We start from the raw sequence: 21,505 nt of genomic DNA on the forward strand, positions 1-21,505 counted from the left end.
AGTTAAGACAATTATGGATTAAACATTCCATGTTACATAACTCAGGCTCTAATTATTTTCGTTCACAGGTCCCTCAAATGTTACTGCATAAACACCGTTATGATAAAGTGTCGTGTTTTGAAGAGTAGAGTGATGACATTTTGTACCTTTGCTGGTTGACTGCAGTGTAATTCCAGGCTTGATGTTGTGATCTATAATCTTTATGAGGTCTTCCCTGACATTTGAAGGAGGGCACCAAATCTCTGTGAATCTGTTTCTCAAAGCAGGTGACAGCTGTAACAACAAAAGAAAAAATAAATTTATTGTTTCGTGATAGACAAATTCAGATGTTCAATACTTGCTTGTTTTGCTTACTCATTTTCTTTCACTCTAACCTCCACAAAAACAAACTTGAGCGTTGATCCCATAAACATACTTAAAGGTTTCCTCAATCTAAATTTGAGAAGATGTGAATGCCAGTATTTGAATATACCCCAAACAATTTCTTTGATACACGTAGAGGACTATGATGTCCATGAAGATTTTAAAAATTAGACATTGTCCTTTGCTCACTTGACAATTCTTTGTTAGCAGTTGTACATGTAAACATAAGTGTAGCTCATTGTAAACACAGAACTACAGAAATACAATATCTTTCTCGAAATTGGTCGCACAGGTCATACCTCTTTCTTGCCAAAGTCTCCGCCAGGATTCATTGTTCCTATAATTTTGAAGTCTTTGTGTGCAATGAGCACATCAATATCTTCTCCCGCTGAATGTCCACCACCACCTTTCTCAGCAAGCAATAATGTTCTCTCAGGCTCCAGGACACTGTTCAGTCTCTCTAGTACCGAGTCATCAGCCAGAGAAATCTCATCTACTAAGAACATGGCGCCCCCTTTCATGGCTTGTACAAGTGGTCCATCACACCACTCAAATAGTTTGGAAACTTGTTCCTTCTACATGAAAAGAAAGCCAAAAGAGTTTAGTGCACATGTAGCTTAAGCCTTAGCTGGTAGAAGTGCAATGGACCTAAAAGCAATATAAAAGGAAAGGCTAGACTAAAATTTGTCTCTATGTGGAGTAGTTCTCAAATATGTTCCACACACAGTTATTGTGGTTACCAAATGTTCAATACAGAAACTATGCAATACAGTAAACACCCGCATATAAGAACACACAATTTCAGAGGTCAGACTGATTGTGTTCTTATTTATCGGATGCTTAGTGAAAAATCAGCCTCAGGATGTTCTTAAATGTTCTTAAATTTTTTTTAAATTCAGTGCTGTACAGCATAAAAAATGTTGCTAGAAATTTTAATCATGTTTTTGGACAATTACATAAATTGATGGAACAATAATTAAAAACCTAATGTTCAAATAGGTCTACTGTAATCAGTAATGTAACAAAACAGTAACAAGAAGGGTGTATGTATAGTTCTGTGGCAGATCCATATGCTGCCCCACCCTTGAAATGCCTAAAGTAGAGGTCCACTGTACATCTGCAAATCTGACACCCTTCCCATTTTATAAGAACATTATTTTTTTTTCCAGGCTGATATTGTTCTTATAAAAGTGGTGCTTTATTTGCCAAATTTCAGCCTGATGTTCTTAATCCATGTGTTCTTATATGCGGGTGTTTACTGTACCACTGAAGATAATTACTGTATTACTGACCACACAACCTTGGTGAACCAAGGCCACCCCCATTAGGAGGCCAGTGATCGAAGTCCCGATGAGGGCTTGTCTATTGTTTTCACCTCTATTAAACGGCCAGCCCCCATTAAGCGGCCAATATCCATTTCCCTGAGGGTGGCCGTTTAAAAGCAGTTGAAATGTATTTGTAAAAATATTACAGCACATTAAACAAGGGGCAGTCACTGGTAAATGATAGACTTTGCACAATGGCTAGTGTAATATCTTTTCTGCAACCCTAAGACTTTATAAGTTATTGTACGAAAATCAAGACTCCAAGAAGGCAAAACCTCTGAAATTGGACCAAAGTTCAGAGATGCATATTTTTGGAAGGATAATTCACCACCCCTAACAGACACCCTTAAAATCATTTCATCGCAGATTTATTTAGTAGTGTTGGCTTTTGGTTAGGGGATCAAGTGGTAACAATCTTATCAATATATAGATTTAGCCACACCTAAAAGCGAAGCTCCCGGGCTGGGTTGTTGAAAGCCAAATTAAACTAACCCAGGATAAGCAAGAATTTTGATTTGAGTTTTGTAACTTTATGGTGAGGTTTTCTGTTTGTTGTTTGGCCTTCTGTTTTGAGTTTGAATGATCTCAAGGTCCCCAAAATACACAAAACAAAAGTAGTGAAAAACATTTGTATGCAAGAAAAATTTATAACATGACCCTGCAATCCAATCAAAAACCAGCACTTGGTCAGCGGTCAACTTCAAAAACACACATGACCTTAATGAGTTCTACACTTAAGCCTCCAATATGGTCAAGTGACACTGGTCAGCAGATACCTTGTTTTGACAGGTGTCAATTGACCATAAAATGGATGTCCAATATCAAAGAAGGACGCTATAAACCAAGGGTGCTTGTCTCTGTCAACCAATTAGCTGGAGTATGGCTGCCATCTTGCACAACTCCATCACCGTCGTTGTCGTTGTCACATGCACGCGCCCATGAGCAATACCGCTAGCCATGATGAAATCAATTCATGGGTTTCCTTTTCTTTCCTATATGGGCATTGGGTTTTGCTTAGCAGCCTTTGGGCTGCCGGAGCTCCGCTATAAATAATGTATGACACTGAAAAGGTCATACAGCCGAGTACTTGAACAAGCTGTATGAAAGGGTTTCAAGGTCTGAACTTGGGAAGTTCCTACAAAGCAAATGTGTCAACCCTGCTCCTGCCTAAGCTCACAGCAACCAAATTTTTGATTCACAAATATTGTCAAACTTTTTTTAGAGACATTACCTGCTCCTCCTGGCCTCTGTTCCTCACAGGTCTCAGACCTCCAAGGAAATCAGCAGACTCAGAATGCATGTGACAGTTGACAGCAAACATCTTTTGATTCCACAGTGAAGCAAACAACTGACAAATGGTTGTCTTGCCACAACTGCAACGAAAACATTAACACACTAGCACAAGGTAAATATTATACACAAGGTAAATACTATACTAAGGTAATTCTACCCTAAAATACAGCACCATTGAATCATTGCAGTAGTATGTAAACATCATCAGACAAGGCTTCCTTGACTTCTGTGTTTTAAGCCTACAGGAATGTTAAATTATCATTACTTTTTGCTTTCTTTTTAATACTGTATAAACTCTTGCCCCCACCTCAATTAGTTCTGGAACTAGTTGCAAGAGCAACCAGTTGTAACTGTATGCAAGAAAACAAAATAAAATTAAATTTCAAAGTTCAAGTTCAAAGTGTGTCTTTGGGTCTTTGACATGATAACCTCAGGATCTCTGCCAGTCTTCCCCAGTAGACCCGTTCAAAACGCTCCTGCATGATCTCTCCATCATACAAATGGCTGAGACCTACTGTACTGCTCCATCTCTATCTTAAGCTGTTACTTGTTTTAACGTTTAACTACACATTACATTTTAATGTCCAATAAAACATCCATTGAAATATCTTAAAATTTAAACACAAAGCTACTAAAGCAACATTGCAGTACCCTGTTTCTCCAACAAGTAAAACTGGTTCTCCAAATTGCAGTGCCCTCCCAGCCAGGACAGCAAGTCGCCGCACGCTCTGAGTCCAGACAATGTGCTTGAATCCCTCCAGTGAGGTTGTGGTGACTTCTGTCATGAGACTAGAAATGCCAGTGGAATGCCTTTCCACTGATGCATCACCAAACAAGATATCAGGGTCAAGTTTTCTTTTCATGTGGAGTTCAATCACTTCCTGGATGACTTTGCATTCTGAAGGATTTCGGCACCGGCCAGCAAGAAGCATGTAACCTGTAAAAAATAACAGAACTTGACACTCTGGTCTCCGCTTAAATATTGCTAGCTCTGAAAATATAGGTGTACATAAAAAATGATATTGTCTCATTCCGAGGTTTCTTTAATCTTATTGTAGTTTAGTGATATTCTTTTTTATCAAAACAGTGACTTGTATTTACCATCCTCAGCAAGATGTTGATCCCAGTCATGAAAGCCACCACCTTCAACGTCAGGTGTCTTGCTGTACCTCTCTGCCCAGCGAAACAAATCACGGAGAGTAATAAATCCTTGCTTCCCAGCAAACACATTGCTGCTTCTACGGCGAGCCTGTAACGAAGGAAAAAAATAAATCAATAAAATCAATAAAGTAAATATCTTAAATGACCACTCCCTCAATGAGGCTTTCCAGGGCCAGTGAAACCAAATGATGAAACAAATTATGCAAATGAAAATAACATGGTTAAAAATCCCAACTGGTGGGAGGCAGACCAGTTGGCTACAGTAAAAACCTGAAAAAACGAACAATTGGATTAAGACCACTCAGGCTGAAATTTGGTCAAAAAAGTACCATATACATAAGAACACATTCAGCCTGAAAGATGAAAATTGGCTGCCAGTTAGATTAGATTAACCTACTAGGGTACAGTACTAAGTAGAACAATATATGTGCTATCCATTAATCAATTAAAATGTTGTGCTTGCACGTTGATCTCATCTGTTGATAGTCTATGCAGTGTTTAATCTTTAGAAACAATTTTAAGAACACCTTAGGAACATTTTCAGGCTGATTTTGCAGAAAACACCCGATATATAAGAACAAAATCAGCCTAAAACCCCCAAATATGTGTTCTTTTATGCAGGTTTTTACTGTATTTACAAGCATGACTGAGGAGTTGAACTAGGGAACAACATAATTATGTCAGTCTTTGTGGATAGCCCACCATATAAACATGTCAAATATGGTAATCACATCTTGCTTTGCAGTTGGCTAACACAATGTCAAACTTACCTGTAAGTCTAGCATGATGGAAACAAGTTTCTTGGCATATGAGGGTGGCAAACTACAACGTTTGTGAAGTATAATTTCCAGTTCCTTGCTGGGAAGCTCATCAAAATGAAGTTCAACAAAGCGATTCCGAAAGGCTCGTGACAGCACCTGTGAAAATAAATCACATTATCACATACCATTATTACAAACTTAACAGGGTGAACAGCTGATGACCTTGTATTTCAAGGAGAAGGTGTACAAAGCAATGAGGCCTATAGGGAATCTTTGCTTACCATAGTTATTTGCCTCAGTAGCAAAGGCAATCAAGAGGTGATCAGGCTACAAAATATCAGTTAAATGTTGAAAGGTCATACCAGGATTTACTATGCCAAGGAATTTGAGCCAGATTATGAGCTCATTAGTGCCTTTGCTGTGCAGAAATTTTGAATTTTTTTGACAGGCAATATTACACCAAAAGAGCTACGCCTTTAAACCAGCACTAAGTTTCACAAGCTCTTTAACTGCTTGAAGTCAGTTCTTATTTAACATGATGCCTTCTCTACGCAAAGTCACTTGTTAACAAGGGAAAATGTAAACAATGACGTCAACAAAGATCGCCCTATTGCAAGACCTTTTACGCGGTCTAAAGAACTAATGAATATATTTAAACTCCTTTAACGTTTGTTCTGAGAAATTGGTAGTACATCAAGACAATATCCCCTAGATGCTGACTTTCGTAATTCTCATCACCTGTCTCTGTGACAATGTATCATTCTCGTAAGGCAAAATCACATGCTGGCCACTGTTGGGAATCTGATTTCAATACAGGCCGACATAAAGTAAGCAAGCCCCAAACCTTTCTTCCACCATAATGTCCAGGTGGATTTTGTGTAGCAAACAACATGAACATTTGGTGGGCTACAACTGTCTCTTGTGTTTCAGGAATAAACAGCTCTCTGTTGTCATCCAACAACTAGAGAAATCAAGCAAGACTCAGAATTAAAACAATAACAAAACCAGTCACCTTGGCATGTGTAGATACTATAAATAATAACTGGGTGAAACTGTTAAAGATTTCAACCAACTTGAACCAAGTTACAGATGACCTGCACCTCTTTAAAACTTCTATTTTGATTCGTTCTTGTTAATCTGCACCTCTTTTGTTTTTGGGGCTAGGGGCATTGTTTGTGTTGTAAACCTATTGTTTCATTTGGCCAATCATGAAGGCCCTTGCAAACGATGCAGGTTGGCCCCCAAGTTCTGCAAAAACTACTGATCATGTTTGTGTAGCACAAAGATATGCTTTAGAATATAATAGTAAGTTGACTTTGGAATGTTTCTGGATTGCCAAAATGAGATCTTGAAACTTTCTGGTAAGTATAAAAAAAATAACATTTTCTACAATTTCTGAGAAAACATATCTCTTATTTCCAGCTAAAGCTTTCAACTCTTTGCAAAAATGAAAAAGAGTGTTCAATTTTCCCTTGGATTCAGGCACATAAAAATTGATCCTCACCAGAAAGCAAACGGTGCAAGAACATTTCAAGATAATAACATCCCGCCTGATAACAAAACATGGGCAACTTTATCAGACATGTGTGACCACATGCAGGAGTCACACTCAACTGTTCATTGAACCCTCGAGTATTATTCTGAGGAAAAACCATAAACGGACTGAGATTAGACTACAGCAAAAATATTGTTTACTTAGTACCCTATTAAGTGCCTCCAACACATCTGAAGGGGCTAAATTGAGTTCATCTAGAATGATCCAGTGACCCTTTCTCATTGCATCAACTAAAACACCTACAAAAAAAGATAATTCAATTTTATTAATAACTTCTCATTATGTCAAAAACAAATGAATCAACTTCCACTTTTTCTTGGCTGAGAAGAATTACATTGGATAAAGCTCTCACCAACTTATGGTGTTAAGCCTTTATGTTTTACAAATTCTTGTTTTCCACAAACCATAATGCAACATAAGTCATTTTACAACAAAGAGCGTCTTTGTTCAACACCAGAAAGAGAGCAGCAGTCTTAAAGCATCATGTGAAAGATTCTTTGACACATTGGGACTTGGTGAGTGCAAATTTGTTGTTGTGGCATTCTTTCTTACCATTCACCACATTGCAGCTTTTCCTTCAACCTCTCTAGCTTCTTTCCACTGACGTGCAGTTGTGATAAGAGCCTTACATCATGACACTGTTTGATATTTGCAGTCGTGTGTTTGGGTCTTCATTTAAAACTCACTGATTCAATTTTGGGGATTATTGACTCACTTCTTGTTACTGACTACAGAAAAATATTTAAATAGATCAGAAATTCACTTGCCTTCTTTAAACACTAGTTTCCCATTCTCATCTGAAGTGTAACAGCCCAGGTACTCTTGAATATCAGTGTGTTCATGATTGTTTATTCTAACACAGTGATTACCAGATGCCTTTGCAAGCCACTGAATCAGACTGGTTTTACCCACTGAAGTCTCACCTTGAATCAAAACTGGGAGTTTCCTGAAATGAAACAGCAACAAAAACACTAATATCATACGACATTTTTGTCTTCTTCAACCCTTTCCCATAGGTTTAAAAACTGCTGATGATTCATCATTCAGGTAAGATTTGTACATCACCCATCTGCTCTAAACTTACATGTTCTACAACCCTGAATATTCATGAGCTAATTTGAGTCTGATTAGGTTAGGGTAATGAAGCACTTACAATCATGGACAAAAGTCTTGGGACAAATTTACACTTGTGGCGCCTTTTCACACATGCCAAACAAACAGTCACGCGTATTTTCAATACACTTGCTCAGCCCCTACCCCTACCCCACCTACAATGTTGGACATTTCACCAGAGTTTCAACATTGTATGGGGCGAGAGGGGGGGGGGTAGCAGAAACAAATTTTGAAAAGGATAACAGTGCTTTTTCAAACTCCGTTTTTAAAACACAGATAATTCATGCAATGACACAAGTGTCCCAAGTAATTTTGTCCACCATTGTCTGAATTTCACGTATATGCGCATCTCGTGGGAAAATCCACAATTGGGGTGTTTTACAGGCCTATATGTTATTGGAACACGACTATATGAACATCTCAGATTAAAATGACATTTCTAAGAGCTGTTTTACGGCTTTTCAGAATTTTTTCAATGTTTCTGGTCCCACCGGTAAAGGAGTTGATTTCGGAAGAAATAAAAGGCCTTGTACAGTGTATGTAATCTCAGTGACTATGGTGTCGCTTGATTTGCAAACTCAGTGAATGGTGTACATCATAACGTACAGTCAAGCTGACACATCAAAGCTTCCAACGAGAGAGAGCTTTATTCAAGCCGTCATAGAAGCATGGAAGTTCTATGGCATTAATATACTGCACTGGGTAGTATGCATAGACGCTCATGCTAATTTACACTCTGAAAGTGGTGACCATCTTAACTATTGTCATTTCTACATGGCTGTGAAATTAGTAAAGAGAGGTCGCTGGCTACAGGTCAAGAAGTACTTGAACGAAAAATTTGGCATTCAAGTCCATTTCAGTGATCACCATAACGGTTACTATAGCGCATATAAGTATGTCACCAAAGAAGATACTGAGGCACTACACTCTCCAGGGCACCCTGACTTGACCACAGTACCTAAAACACAGGCAGCTATGGCAGGAAAAAAGCAAAAGGGGAAAGAAGTTTCTGCTGGGATAAAGAGGAAACGAGACGAAGAACGATTGACTGTCTACGATGTCTCTAAAATCATCCAAGCGAAATCGATCACCAGCAGGCTAGAGTTGGTTTGCCTTGCGATGACTCAAGAACAAGAAGGGACACTGTGTTTGGTGCATGGCCATAAAGCTGTGGACGAAGCGCTAGCTTTAGCAAAAGAATTTTCTACTGCTGAATCGCTGATGGCACTTTCTAAGAAAACGAGAGTGCAACTCTTAGAAGAAGCCAAAGATGGCAAATGTGTTATGAGGTGTGTGGGACAATGGTTTGAGGCAGCCCTCCAGGTTCTGGCAAACCAAGAAATTATGCCTTCGGTTTTTTGCAGAGCCGTGTACGAGGCTCTCTCTCCAAGGGACAAGGAAAATTCCGCAATATTTACATCCACAGAAGCTCAAACTGTGGTAAGAGCTTTATTCTCTCGCCACTGAAAGTTATTTTCAACACATTTTCGAATCCAGCCACAGGTTCTTTCACCTGGATAGGGGCAGAGCAGGCCAAAGTAATTTTCTTAAATGACTTTAGGTGGGCCCCAAAACTTATCTCCTGGGCCGATCTTTTGCAGGTGCTTGAAGGAGACGTAGTTCACCTCCCAGCCCCTAAAACGTTTTGTCAGAGGGATTTAGAGTTTACAGCGGACACACCTTTCTTCACAACGGCTGACGCTCCTATGGTGTTAATTCGTAGGGGATCAATAGATTGAATGAATAAAGAAATAATGGACGTCTGTTGGCATTTTTTTTTTCATTTCTGGAAAAAAATCCCACAGGAACAACGACGTCAGTTTTCTCCATGCGGACACTGCTTTGCTCATTTTATCTTGACAAATGTAAACAATGACACCCAGTGACATCAATGTTTCTCTGGCTTCACCGCTCAGTTCTCAGTGACAAAAAGAGACTGTTTTGTCAATGTTAAGAAAGTATAACTAGTAAAACCTAACTAAAATACCTCTGTCAACACAAAATGTATCATATCTCTTCGAAATTGGTCCACGAAAGGCACGCTGATAGTGAATACGACATTTCTCAGTTGATTCAAGGTGGAAGAGTTAACTATAAAACACTACTTAAGGAATGCAAAGTGAGAACTGTGCTTGTAGAGCTTCAAGTTAAGATTTTTCCTGTGGTAATAGTGTAGAAAGATCGAACAGCAAATACATTTGTTTTCAACGTGTCTTTACTGTGAGGTTTAGCAAATACATAGATAGATTTTAAAATTTTAAGCTGAGAACTGTCACTGAGAACCATAGGTTATCCTAATAGTCAGCAAGTGCACTACGCGTCACAAGTGTCACGCAACATAATTTCATGAATAAAGAACAGGAAATGACTTCCAATACCTGGACACAATTTTCTAATACTTGGTTCGGTAACGTTTGGAATAAATTACGGCATCAATCCTATTGTTCATGCTTTCAATAGTGTGATCAATAAGATCTACAGGAAGTCTCTCGAGAGACCTGAAGACGCGGTCCCGAAATTGTTCAAATGTCTCCGATGCAATGTTTTCACAAATTGCTTCATCCTCGAGGTCCATCCTTAAGAGATGGAAAATAGATTCAATGACGTTGATATCCGGTGAACGTGCAGGTATCTCATGCAACTCCGCCTCAATGTCCTCAAGGGCCCTCTCTGCGACCTTGCTCCGTTGACTGGGATCATTGTCCATGATGAAAAGTTATTGCCCATTTCTTTTTGGCCCAGATCGTGCAAACACGGTGTTAAAATGTTCCCGAATAAACTGTGTGAAAAACCGCCCATTCATTTTTTCTTAGGCCTCTGTAAGAACCACACCTTTGCCGTAAGCGATAGCTACTATTGAATGTAACCCACGTCCACCAGCCAAGTCTTTGCTGCCTTTCACCATAAATTTCAGGCCCTCCCCTTTTTCCCCCTATACTCTGCTTTTCATGCCAGTTACCGCCTAAAGGGGATTTTGTTTATGTACGAAAGAGACACCATCTAAATAGAACGCAACTTCATCTTTGAAGAACTCCGAATTTCTCACTAGTTCACGTTTCATTTTTTGAGCGTATTTCAGGCATAGTTTTCGGTCTTTTCCAGAAACGATTCCTTTCCTTCTGGCTACAAAATAGCCATATCCTCTTTTGTTGAGAAAGCGAGAAAACATTCGGTGATGTGCCATTTGCAAAGAGGACCCGCTTTCTTTCACTACATTTTTCACGGTAATGTTTGCGCCTCTCGCACATAATCTTTCTAATGCACAACAAAAGGCACAGCCATCTCTCTGGGTTATTCATCTTGGCCGACCTACTTTTCTGGATGAGCTGTTGGTCCTAAGCAAGGTCCACATCGTGAATAAATGACATATTCGTGCTACAGAGGACTTTGACACGTGACATATCCACTCGATTTCCCAGAGCGAAAATCTCATGTTTTCCTTAAGAAAGCAGGCTTTTACTCGCTGTTTGGCAGAGATTTTTCTCAAAAACACCATGATCATAACTGCCCTTTATTCCCTTTACCGTTAAGCATGTTTATCGTTTCAAATACTGTACGCACGAGTAAATAGAGCAAGTTCGGATGTACACCACTCATTTACGATCGTTGCTTTTCCAGCCTTCCAAAAAAAAGCCGTTAACAAACCCCAAAACAGTTCAAAAATAGTCACTGTAATACGATCTGTTAACAAAGCCGAGGAAAAAACCATTTAAACTGTAGAAAAACACTGAAAAGTGACATTTTATTTTCTAACTCAAATTCAGACAATCATGGACAAAAGTCTTGCACTTGTGGTGCTTTTTCACACACGCCAAACAAACAGTCACGCATGTTTTCAATACACTTGCTCAGCCCCTCCCCCCACCCTACCTACAATGTTGGACATTTCTCCAGAGTTTCAACATTGTATGGGGTGAGAGGGGGGGGGGGGTAGAAACGAATTTTGAAAAGGATAACAGTGCTTTTTCAAACTCCGTTTTTAAAACACAGATAATTCATGCAATGACAAAAGTGTCCCGAGTAATTTTGTCCACCATTGTAGGTTACTCACAAAGGACAAATGAAGGCAACTGAACAAATAATTTTCTTTCTTATCTTTTCCTACCCTAAATTTACTTGTGATTCTCAATGCTTTGGATTTTTACTGAAAAGAAACAACTAACCATTGTGTATGCATTTCGTGGATGGGTTATATTTAAAGGATACTTTCTGATACTGTAGTTCTCTCTCTAATGGCTATATAAACAATAGCCTCCATTTGGAGCGAAAATATGCTAGACATTACCTGTTCCTAGAAGCGAACAGTTTACCGCGAGCATAGCTCGAGGAAAACTGTGAGCTTCGAGGAACAGATAATGTCCAAGGACAAATATCCAAGCATATTTTCGCACCAAATGGGGGCTGTTGTATTCATTATCCTTCAAATCTTTTTCACAACACATGCAGTGTTGAAAATTGGGAAAAAATTAGCTGTCAAGTGACGTGTTTAGACCAATCGCATGCAAGCGAAAATATTTCATGGAATGTAATTGTACAGTAGATACCCTGCTATGGTCTCTGACATAATATGAAGAGAGTCCTCTAGAGTCAATACAAAGCCTCTTTTCACACTTTATCAGGGTTCTAATTGAAGAAGCTAGTCATAAAAGGGGATAAGTGACGATTTTGGTTGCTTTTCTTTTTTCTTGCTCCAAATAAGCTGAATTTTTGCATGTGGTCTTCAATGTAATAGAAAAACGTGTTCCTGTATTTTTGCCGCTGGTTTTTGCTTCGCTTTATAAAGACGCCGCTAGGAAAACCGAGTGGTTTTTTGCATACGCAATATCCTGAAAACGAAGCAAGGTTTAGCGCAAAAACTACGGGACATTGCTAAACATACCTAAACAAAACTCTATGCGAAATTTGGAGCGTTTTCGACAAAGTTCACTTTTGATTAAAATACCTAACGCCCTTTTCCCGCCAAGGCTGCAAATAAACGAGGCCGGGCCTTTGTTATGATAAACAGAGCCGATCCTTTGTTATAATAACCAAGCCAAGCCTTTGTTATAAGTCGAAGTCTCGCCTCGGTTTATCATAACAAAGGATCGGCCCGCCGCGACCGCAGGGACTTTGATCTCACTTAGAAAGCAGCAAAATGTCAATTTCACGCAACGTATAAGCTCAAAAATGTTGATTTTAGGTCAAAAAAGGTTTAAATGTTGATTTCACGTTAACGCGTGACGGCAAGGATGTTGGTTTCACTTAGAAACCAGCAAAATGTCAATTTTACGCAGCGCATAAGCTCAACGATGTTGATTTCAGGTCTAAGTAGGTTGAAATGTTGATTTCACGTTAACGCATGACGGCAAGGAGGTTGATTTCTCTTAGAAACCAGCAAAATGTCAATTCCACGCAACGTATAAGCTCAAAAATGTTGATTTCAGGTCAAAAAAGGTTTAAATGTTGATTTCACGTTAACGCGTGACGGCAAGGATGTTGGTTTCACTTAGAAACCAGCAAAATGTCAATTTTACGCAGCGCATAAGCTCAACGATGTTGATTTCAGGTCTAAGTAGGTTGAAATGTTGATTTCACGTTAACGCATGACGGCAAGGAGGTTGATTTCTCTTAGAAACCAGCAAAATGTCAATTCCACGCAACGTATAAGCTCAAAAATGTTGATTTCAGGTCAAAAAAGGTTTAAATGTTGATTTCACGTTAACGCGTGACGGCAAGGATGTTGGTTTCACTTAGAAACCAGCAAAATGTCAATTTCACGCAGCGCATAAGCTCAATGATGTTGATTTCAGGTCTAAATAGGTTAAAATGTTGATTTCACGTTAACGCGTGACGGCAAGGATGTTGGTTTCACTTAGAAACCAGCAAAATGTCAATTTCACGCAGCGCATAAGCTCAATGATGTTGATTTCAGGTCTAAATAGGTTAAAATGTTGATTTCACGTTAACGCGTGACGGCAAGGATGATGGTTTCACTTAGAGACCAGCAAAATGTCAATTTCACGCAGCGCATAAGCTCAATGATGTTGATTTCAGGTCTAAATAGGTTAAAATGTTGATTTCGCATTAACGCGTGACGGCAAGGATGTTGGTTTCACTTAGAAAACAGCAAAATGGTAGGAGCCCATGATGGGCTCCTGAAAATGGTAATTTCACGCAAGGTATAAGCTCAAAAATGCTGATTTCAGGTCAAAAAAAGGTGTAAATAAAAATAAAATGAAACAAATAAACATTTCCATAAACACTTTTTCAAATACGGCAACGTCTTCAATGGCTAAAAAATCACGAGATAAAACATAGTTTTTGACAAACGCGATCGTAGCTTTATGTCACGCACCGCCATAACTTCCAAGTTCAAAATGCGCTGGTACCTCTTATGCCTGATGAGGACAACAACTTTGGCGGCTGTTTAGTTTTGGATTTAAGAATTTGATGACTCCACGTGAAAACGCTCTATAAATAGGGCTGACAGATTAACAGATTAACCCTTCTGCGCAACGTACGGGTCTCCATACATCTGCATGTCCCCTGATCCCAGAAGCTCAAAACACTACAAATCATGCCGATTTGAAATAAAATCAACGCAAACTGGATCACAGATCTGTTACAATCGATCGCCACTTGCTGGCCATTATTATGTTTAAATCTAGTTACCAGTTCGAGAAACGTCCGCAGAACGTAATCGCAATGCATGCCGGGAAGGGTCTTTACACCTCATGCGCGGGAAGACATGGCGGTCGATACAAGACAAATTTTATAAGTCTAAAACCAGTTCTCGCTTTCCAAACTTTGACGCTAGCAACGCTTGGCAAATGGGCCACAACTCACCAGAGGGTATTTTTCTTGGGCAAGAACTGCTCTTGGACTTTGCTACCTGGCTCGATCTGACTTCGAACGCTGATAACACGATTACGGTATATCAGCTGCCTTCGAAGTTTCAGAACACATTTTGATTCTTTAAAACGTGCTGATGACTTACGGGTTTATCGAGGCTTTATGATGCCTCTCAACCACCAGGTAGGCACACAAGGTACTTTAAAACAATGCTTAAGATATTAGTTGACAGAGCTCTAATACGGCACATCTCTTTTTTGTTTGATGGCATTTCGTTTGACGCTCGATCGATTCACGTGTTGTGTTCACGTCACAATAACCACTGTAAACAATCCGTTCCCAGATTTCCGCTCTATATGCTGTGGGATTTGGTTTTGACTTCATACACTATAAACAGTCTGCCTGTTTGCTGTTCAACAAATAAACTCCTAAAGACATGGCTAGGAAAAGCCAAGTTTTTTGCCTACGTTTTAACTCGAAAACAAAGCAAAAACCAGCGACAAAAATACAGAACCACATTTTTCTATTACATTGAAGACCACATGCAAAAATTCAGCTAATTTGGAGCAAGAAAAAAGAAAAGCAACCAAAATCGTCACTTATCCCCTTTTATGACTAGCTTCTTCAATTACTAATAAACAGGAGACAATTGAGTTCACTACTGTGTTTGAATAGACTTCTTGTGTTACATAATCCTTTTGTGTCAGATTTGTAATCGTACATGTTTCGCATACATTACATCAGAACTTAACTTTTTATGTTTGTTTTAATTCTAATCCTCAGCTTGTATGTTAGAGATCGTATTGTTTTTCTTTTTGGACATTTTTGAATATCAAGAACATTTGGACTATCATAGATTCGTAGTCAGGGCATTGTTTTTAAAGTTTAGCTCGAGGAATCCTGTATAACTGAATATATGTTAATCTGGTAAACAACTAGAGGCTGCCTAAACCCAGAGTGTAGTTCTGTTGCCACAAGATCCATAATTTGCACAGTAAATATCTATGTAACAAACAATTATTGGGTTACCCTCCTCCAGTGTCACCCATCACACTTAAGAGATTTAAAAATGTCCTGATACTCAACTATAACTCAGATATTCCGGCAGAATCTAAACTCACCTTGCAGACACAACTCTGCCAAGATCCTTCAAGTTAGCCTTCACTGAAGCTGTTAACACATACTCTGTTGACACAACCAGTTCTTTGCTGCCCATTGCAATCCAGAAACCTTCAAAATTACAGAACTGTCCAGAGTCTTGTGGCATGGGTAGGGGCTGCTTCAACATGCTGGCAGCATTCACATGCCCCAGGAGGTGTTGTTTAATGAGGGACTGTACAGCAGGGTGAGATGAGCGGTCCAACTGCGTCAGAAAACTCAAACAAAAACCCTGCAAAGAAACATGAAAATGGGGAGGGTGGACTTAAAACAAAACAACTATTTAGTTGGAGAAATTGATCCTGCAGACTGATAACATAAATTCTGCACTCAGGCTCGGCTCAATTACATGTACCAGCCACTGTTTAGGAAAAGAGCCTGGGCTCCTCCCCAAACAGAGTGGCAGAAATTGATCAGGAGTCCAATGCCTTAACTGTTTAGTTGGTAACCTTCCGGACTGCAGTTGATTGACTACATTTACAATGCTCAGAGCCAAACTAATTCATTTATAAAATATTTATACTGTATGCTAAATAAACCCAGAGTTAACTGTGCCAAAGATCATGTTTTCCATCTTCAATATTATGATCAGAATAGCTCATAACCAGGAATGTGAGCAGACATAACATGCATCATAAAACACACCTCATAAATAGACCTCAAAGCATTCTGATGAGGGTTTGCTGCTGCATATTTTAAAGCTCGGCATAAAGTCCGCAAACTAGGGAAGGACAAGGATAAGGACAATTTATTTAATGTCATATACACAGGGCCGGGGCTAGTTACCCAGTCCCCCGACCCAGAGGCCCAAGATTAAAGTATTTGACAAGCTATAAAGTACTACACATATCTATATAATTAATTTGGTCGAGTCTAAAAATAGTTGATAAATAAGTATGGTCATTGAAATTGTAAACTTACGGATTACATCAAACACAATTCCTACATTAGCAGTTGGTAAAATTGAGATTTGGGAAGGAAGAAATAATCAGGATTAAGTTCAAGCTGTCAATACATTTGATTTAAAAGCATATTAAATGATATATTTTGCAGAAGGATATAAGGAAGCTGCCAATGTCAAAATGGTCAGGGCACTGAACCCTGGATCAAGGCATCAGTGGGTTTGATCTCTGCCTAGTCTCACTTCGTCGTGTTCACTGGCAACATACATGTACCTTACTTTCACAGGAAAGCATTTTTACCCAAGAGTAATCAATCAAGGCAAATTTTAACCTTTAATGTAAAATGTGACAACTTTTGTAGCCAAATTATAACAGCCAGAACATCGCAAGCTTTTTGATAGGTGATTATTGATAAGCTTACATCACACTACTATCCTTGGCGCAGGGTTGACCACCTAGGTCACGAGAACTTGCCTTCGACAATCTAAACGATGATGTTAAATGATGCCAATATATTTGGAGTCTGCAAATGTACAACAAGGGAGATACAACCAATTCTCCTATTGTTTTTTACTAGATGACACGTGTACAGCTGTATGATGCAATATAATGACATAACCTTTTGGTTCAACAATAAATAGAATTTTGATCTGCTTGTTTGTCTGCAAGGCCACATAATTTGACTGAGTGGGAGTGCTCAGTTTGAGACAAGGGCTACTGTGTTCAAGCTTCTTTGTACATATTTCACAATCATGGTTGTTATATATTACTCTGTTGCCATCTGCTTTAAAGAGGTTGTTACATTTGCTGTTCAAGATTGCATATCATGCATTGAAGAATTGTTGCATTTTGTCACAAAATGTACCAATTCTCTTGTATTCGTGTTACATTTTGCATCCATTCTTAAATTTTGCCGCATAACAGGTATGAAACCCAAATCAACTGCTCAAGACAAAACACAGCTAAAAGCTGTTTGGATTTTGTCACCTGTAATGAGGTTTGTGTCCTGTACCATCAGTCAGCTTATCATTTGCTTCATGTTTGACTGTGAGGTAAAACCTGGTAGGAAAACAAAGAAGTGAACAGTTTTAAAATGTTCACAATGAATGAGTTTCTTTGGCATAATCCAGATCAAGATCCATGATCCAAGACAACACCGATCAGGGTGGACTAAAGGAGCTGATGAATCTAGTCTCATCACAGATTCACCGGCTCCTTTGATGAACCATGATCCGAGTGATCTTGGATCACTGATCCTGATCTGGATCATCCCAAAGGAATGAATCCTATATGAAATCTAACCCCTTGTCCCATCTTTCTTTATGTTTTAAAAAAGCCACCAATTCATCCAAAACCAAAACATTGTAAACCTGACAATGCCATCCACAATAGCGGCATTAGGTGACAATCCTTGAAGGTAATCCACCACCAGGGTTTTCAGATCTGCAGTACTCTCTAACTCACTGACAAAGATTTCTGTGAACCTTGAAACGTCAAACATAAATGAAATTAGACATCACACTGTACTTGATAAATAAACTAAGTCAATCAACAAGACTCAGGCAACACAGTAAACACAGACCTGTTTCGAACTCCAGGTGGTAAGTCTTTTTTTCCCACATCAGTAGCTGGATTCATGCAGGCAAACAGACGAAAATCTTCATGCCTTAGAGTAGGTGTGACATCGCTAGATAACACAAAACATCAACTAATCATTTTGCAAAATCATTAATTAATTATCAGATTACCACCCTGTTAGGAGGGGCAGTTAGTTGATTGGATTCATCAGTCTGTTAGATAGACCAGTTGGTTGATCAGATGGACCCTGCTAATTGGATCTTAGTTATTTTGTAATCCTCATTATTTCAAACTCAAAACCATTTCTCTCGGATTTGCTTTTTAGTCACTTATAATACGCTATTTCGAACCCCTGCTATCTCACACCATTCTTTCCTTTCCCCTGATAGTTTAAAGTAGTGGGGTTCAATATCATAGTTCATTAGACTGATCACTCTGTTGCGCAGATCAGAATGCTGATTGGATTGCACAATCTGCTGTTAGATGGATATGACCGCTTTGCTATTGGGATTGATCAGTCTGTTAGATGGACCAGTGGGTTGATAGGATTGATCAGTCTGTTAGATGGACCAGTGGATTGATTAGGCTGATCAGTCTGTTAGATGGACCAGTGAGTTGATTGAATTGATCAGTCTGTTAGATGGATCTGTGGGTTGGTTGGGTTGATTAGTCTGTTAGACCAGTGAGTTGATCGGGTTGATTAGTCTGTTAGATGGACCAGTGGGTTGATTGGATTGATCAGCCAGTTAGATGGATCAGTGAGTTGATTGGGTTGATCAATCTGTTAGATGGACCAGAATTGAATTGATCAGTCTGTGAGATGGACCACTGGGTTGATCGAATTGGTCAGTCTGTTACATGGACCAGTGGGTCGACTTCAATGATCAGCCTGTTAGATGTACCAGTGGGTTGACTGGATTGGTCAATCAATTATATGGATCAGTTGGTTGGCAGAATTGATCAATCTGTTCGGTAAAACACTAGGTTGATTGGATTGATCAATCTGTAAGGTGGATCAGTTGGTTGATTGCATTGATCAGGCTGTTAGATGGATCAGCAGGTTCATTGGATTGGTCAGCCAATTATATGGATCAGTTGGTTGGCTGAATTGATCAATCTGTTAGGTGAATCACTTGGCTGAATTTATGAGTTTGTTAGATGGATCAGTTGGTTGGTTGATTGGAGTGATCAGTCTGTTAGATGGATCAGCTGGTTGGCTTGATTTATCAGTCTGTTAGGTGAGTCACTAGGTTAATTGGATTGATCAGTCTGTAAGATGCATCAGTTCATTGATTGGGTTGATAAGTGTGTTAGATGCATCAACTGGTTGGCTGGATTGGTTAGTCTGCAGGGGTAGATTTAGAGGGAGGGGAAGGTTGGCTAGTGACCCTCCTTTTGGAGAAGGAAAAAATATTAACAAATTGGAAAAAGAATTTGAATGTCTTGACAGAAATAAAGGCAAACACTCTGAATTGGTACCTCATTGTAACTTCTACCTTGTAACATTACCAATATTTCTGCTAAAAACATTTTCAATTAGGTTCCAAATCTCAGATTGCAACATTTTGTGAACATGCTGCATTGATTCTGCAACCCTAAGGAACCAGCTACCCCCACTTGAGAAATCCTGGATCTGCTCCTGGTCTGTAAGATGGATCAGTGGGTTAGTTGGGTTGATAAGTTTGTTAGGTAAATGACTTGGTGGTTTCGATTGATCAGTCTGTTAGATGGATCAGTTGGGTCATTACCTTGATCAGTTTGCTCAATGGATCAGTTGCTTGACTAGATTGATCAGTATGTTAGAATGGCCAGTTGTTTGATTAATTTGATTGACCAGTCCATCAAATCGATTAGTTGGTGGACTGGATTATCCAGCTTGTTAAGTAACTTTAGTAGGCTAATCAGATTGCGCAGTCTCCTAAATAAGTCAGTGGTGATTTACATTGTAACTTACCCTCTTTCCATGAGAACCACGGAGCCAGATGAACTCTCTAGCAAACCACACAGACACTCCAATGTCTCGGGTGTGGCCAAATTAATTTCATCCAGTAACACCCAGTCACCTTTTTGCACAGCTTGTACCAGGGTGCCTTCAACAAATTGGAATGCCAATGTGCTTTCTGCATTTTTCTGCTGCTTTTGCAGTTGCTGAATGTCTTGGCTTACACTTTGCCATTCCAAGAGAAGATGACTCATTTGATGATCTGTAATTTTTTGAGGATGCAGAATAAAGATGTGTGTAAGTGTAGTAGATGCACACTGATATATGCTCCTAAGGAGACCACTATTTGGCATGTGTTTCTTGGCCTCAGGTCAAGACAGGCTCTTTGCTTCAAGTTCTCTAGTGCACTAGAAGACTGCTTAGGTCCACTTATTGGCAGCACCCAGTTGATTAAGAAATTATTTAAATTCCAAAACATTATGAATCAAAGCTTACCTTTCTTCACCCTTTCCATAGCATTCCTTTGGCAATGCATCATTAGCTTGAACAGCATTTCCCACTGTCCTTGGGCAAAACATTTCTGTACATGACTCAAGAACTTCACATTTTGCTTTCTTGAAAATGTCTTACAAAAAAGCACCTCAAACTTTTCCCTCACAGGAGCGACAATCTGTTTCATCTCTACAGGTTTGTAACCACCAAGTAGATCTGAACTGTCACTCTGTTGACTCATATTGACAACCTTCAAACTGACTGAGCACTGTGCCGCCAGGTATTGGACTGTTGATGTTTTGCCTGTTCCTGTTTCTCCAACAAGCAAAACAGGTTCATTGTTTCTGATGCAAGCAGCAACTTTTTCAAGTAACACTAAGGAATGTCTAGTATGTGCAAATTTTGGGAGGTTTTTTTCACTTAAGTGCACTGGCACATTATCATAATGCTTTCTTTTCAAAGTGATTCTACCAACTGTCAAGGACAATGGTGAGGTATAGACTTTTGGTTTGTAGCTTCCGAAGAAGAATTCAATCTTCTCTTTTGTCAAGCCTAGTTTGGCACCCACTGCCATGTCTAAAAAATTCCTTTCTTCTGTTTTTGCTAAAGGAGCACTGAAACAGTCTTGAGCTTCAAGAAAAACATCTTTGGAGTCAAGCAGAGTGGGTGCACCAAAAGCAGTTACAGCTACCCTGCTGCACCACTTCATGAAATCTCTTGTCGAGCTAAACCACTTATCGCGAGGAAGGGAACAGTTTGTTATATCTTGACTGGAAACAAGTTGTGGATCTGTTGATAAGAGGCAGTAAATATCCACCAACTTTGTTGCCACTGCTTCCAGGTCTGCATATTTCTGATGTACAAGCTGAAATGATGGGAGTAAAATCGTGTGATCAGAAACATTGGTTGCTTTCCAAATATGTGGTTCCCAATACTTCTTACATCTGAGTGAAAAATTTTTTTGATTGATTGACTGACCAACTAATACAACCAACCGATTGATTGAGATTTTAATCATTTATTTCAATCAC

The 21,505-nt window shown here is 39.3% G+C and overlaps 1 protein-coding gene across 3 annotated transcripts in view; it reads right to left on the bottom strand.

The window, feature by feature from the left end:
* The window catches only part of LOC145481453 (midasin-like), an 85,244-nt gene that overhangs the window by 59,566 nt on the left and 4,173 nt on the right, over positions 1 to 21,505 (bottom strand). For all 3 annotated transcript variants that reach the window (XM_081459948.1, XM_081459947.1, XM_081459946.1), the window contains exons 5-20: positions 20,478 to 21,339; positions 19,995 to 20,244; positions 18,045 to 18,149; positions 17,833 to 17,946; positions 17,450 to 17,521; positions 16,206 to 16,281; positions 15,524 to 15,792; positions 7,226 to 7,404; positions 6,606 to 6,697; positions 5,748 to 5,864; positions 4,913 to 5,059; positions 4,083 to 4,230; positions 3,633 to 3,918; positions 2,920 to 3,061; positions 663 to 938; positions 147 to 273 (exon numbers count right to left, since the gene is read on the bottom strand). In XM_081459948.1, the coding sequence (XP_081316074.1) occupies positions 147 to 273; positions 663 to 938; positions 2,920 to 3,061; positions 3,633 to 3,918; positions 4,083 to 4,230; positions 4,913 to 5,059; positions 5,748 to 5,864; positions 6,606 to 6,697; positions 7,226 to 7,404; positions 15,524 to 15,792; positions 16,206 to 16,281; positions 17,450 to 17,521; positions 17,833 to 17,946; positions 18,045 to 18,149; positions 19,995 to 20,244; positions 20,478 to 21,339 (3,262 nt within the window). The remainder of the gene's footprint in view (positions 1 to 146; positions 274 to 662; positions 939 to 2,919; positions 3,062 to 3,632; positions 3,919 to 4,082; positions 4,231 to 4,912; positions 5,060 to 5,747; positions 5,865 to 6,605; positions 6,698 to 7,225; positions 7,405 to 15,523; positions 15,793 to 16,205; positions 16,282 to 17,449; positions 17,522 to 17,832; positions 17,947 to 18,044; positions 18,150 to 19,994; positions 20,245 to 20,477; positions 21,340 to 21,505) is intronic.

This window comes from Orbicella franksi, chromosome 3, assembly GCF_964199315.1.
Source record: "Orbicella franksi chromosome 3, jaOrbFran1.1, whole genome shotgun sequence".
NCBI classification, from domain to species: Eukaryota; Metazoa; Cnidaria; class Anthozoa; order Scleractinia; family Merulinidae; genus Orbicella; species Orbicella franksi.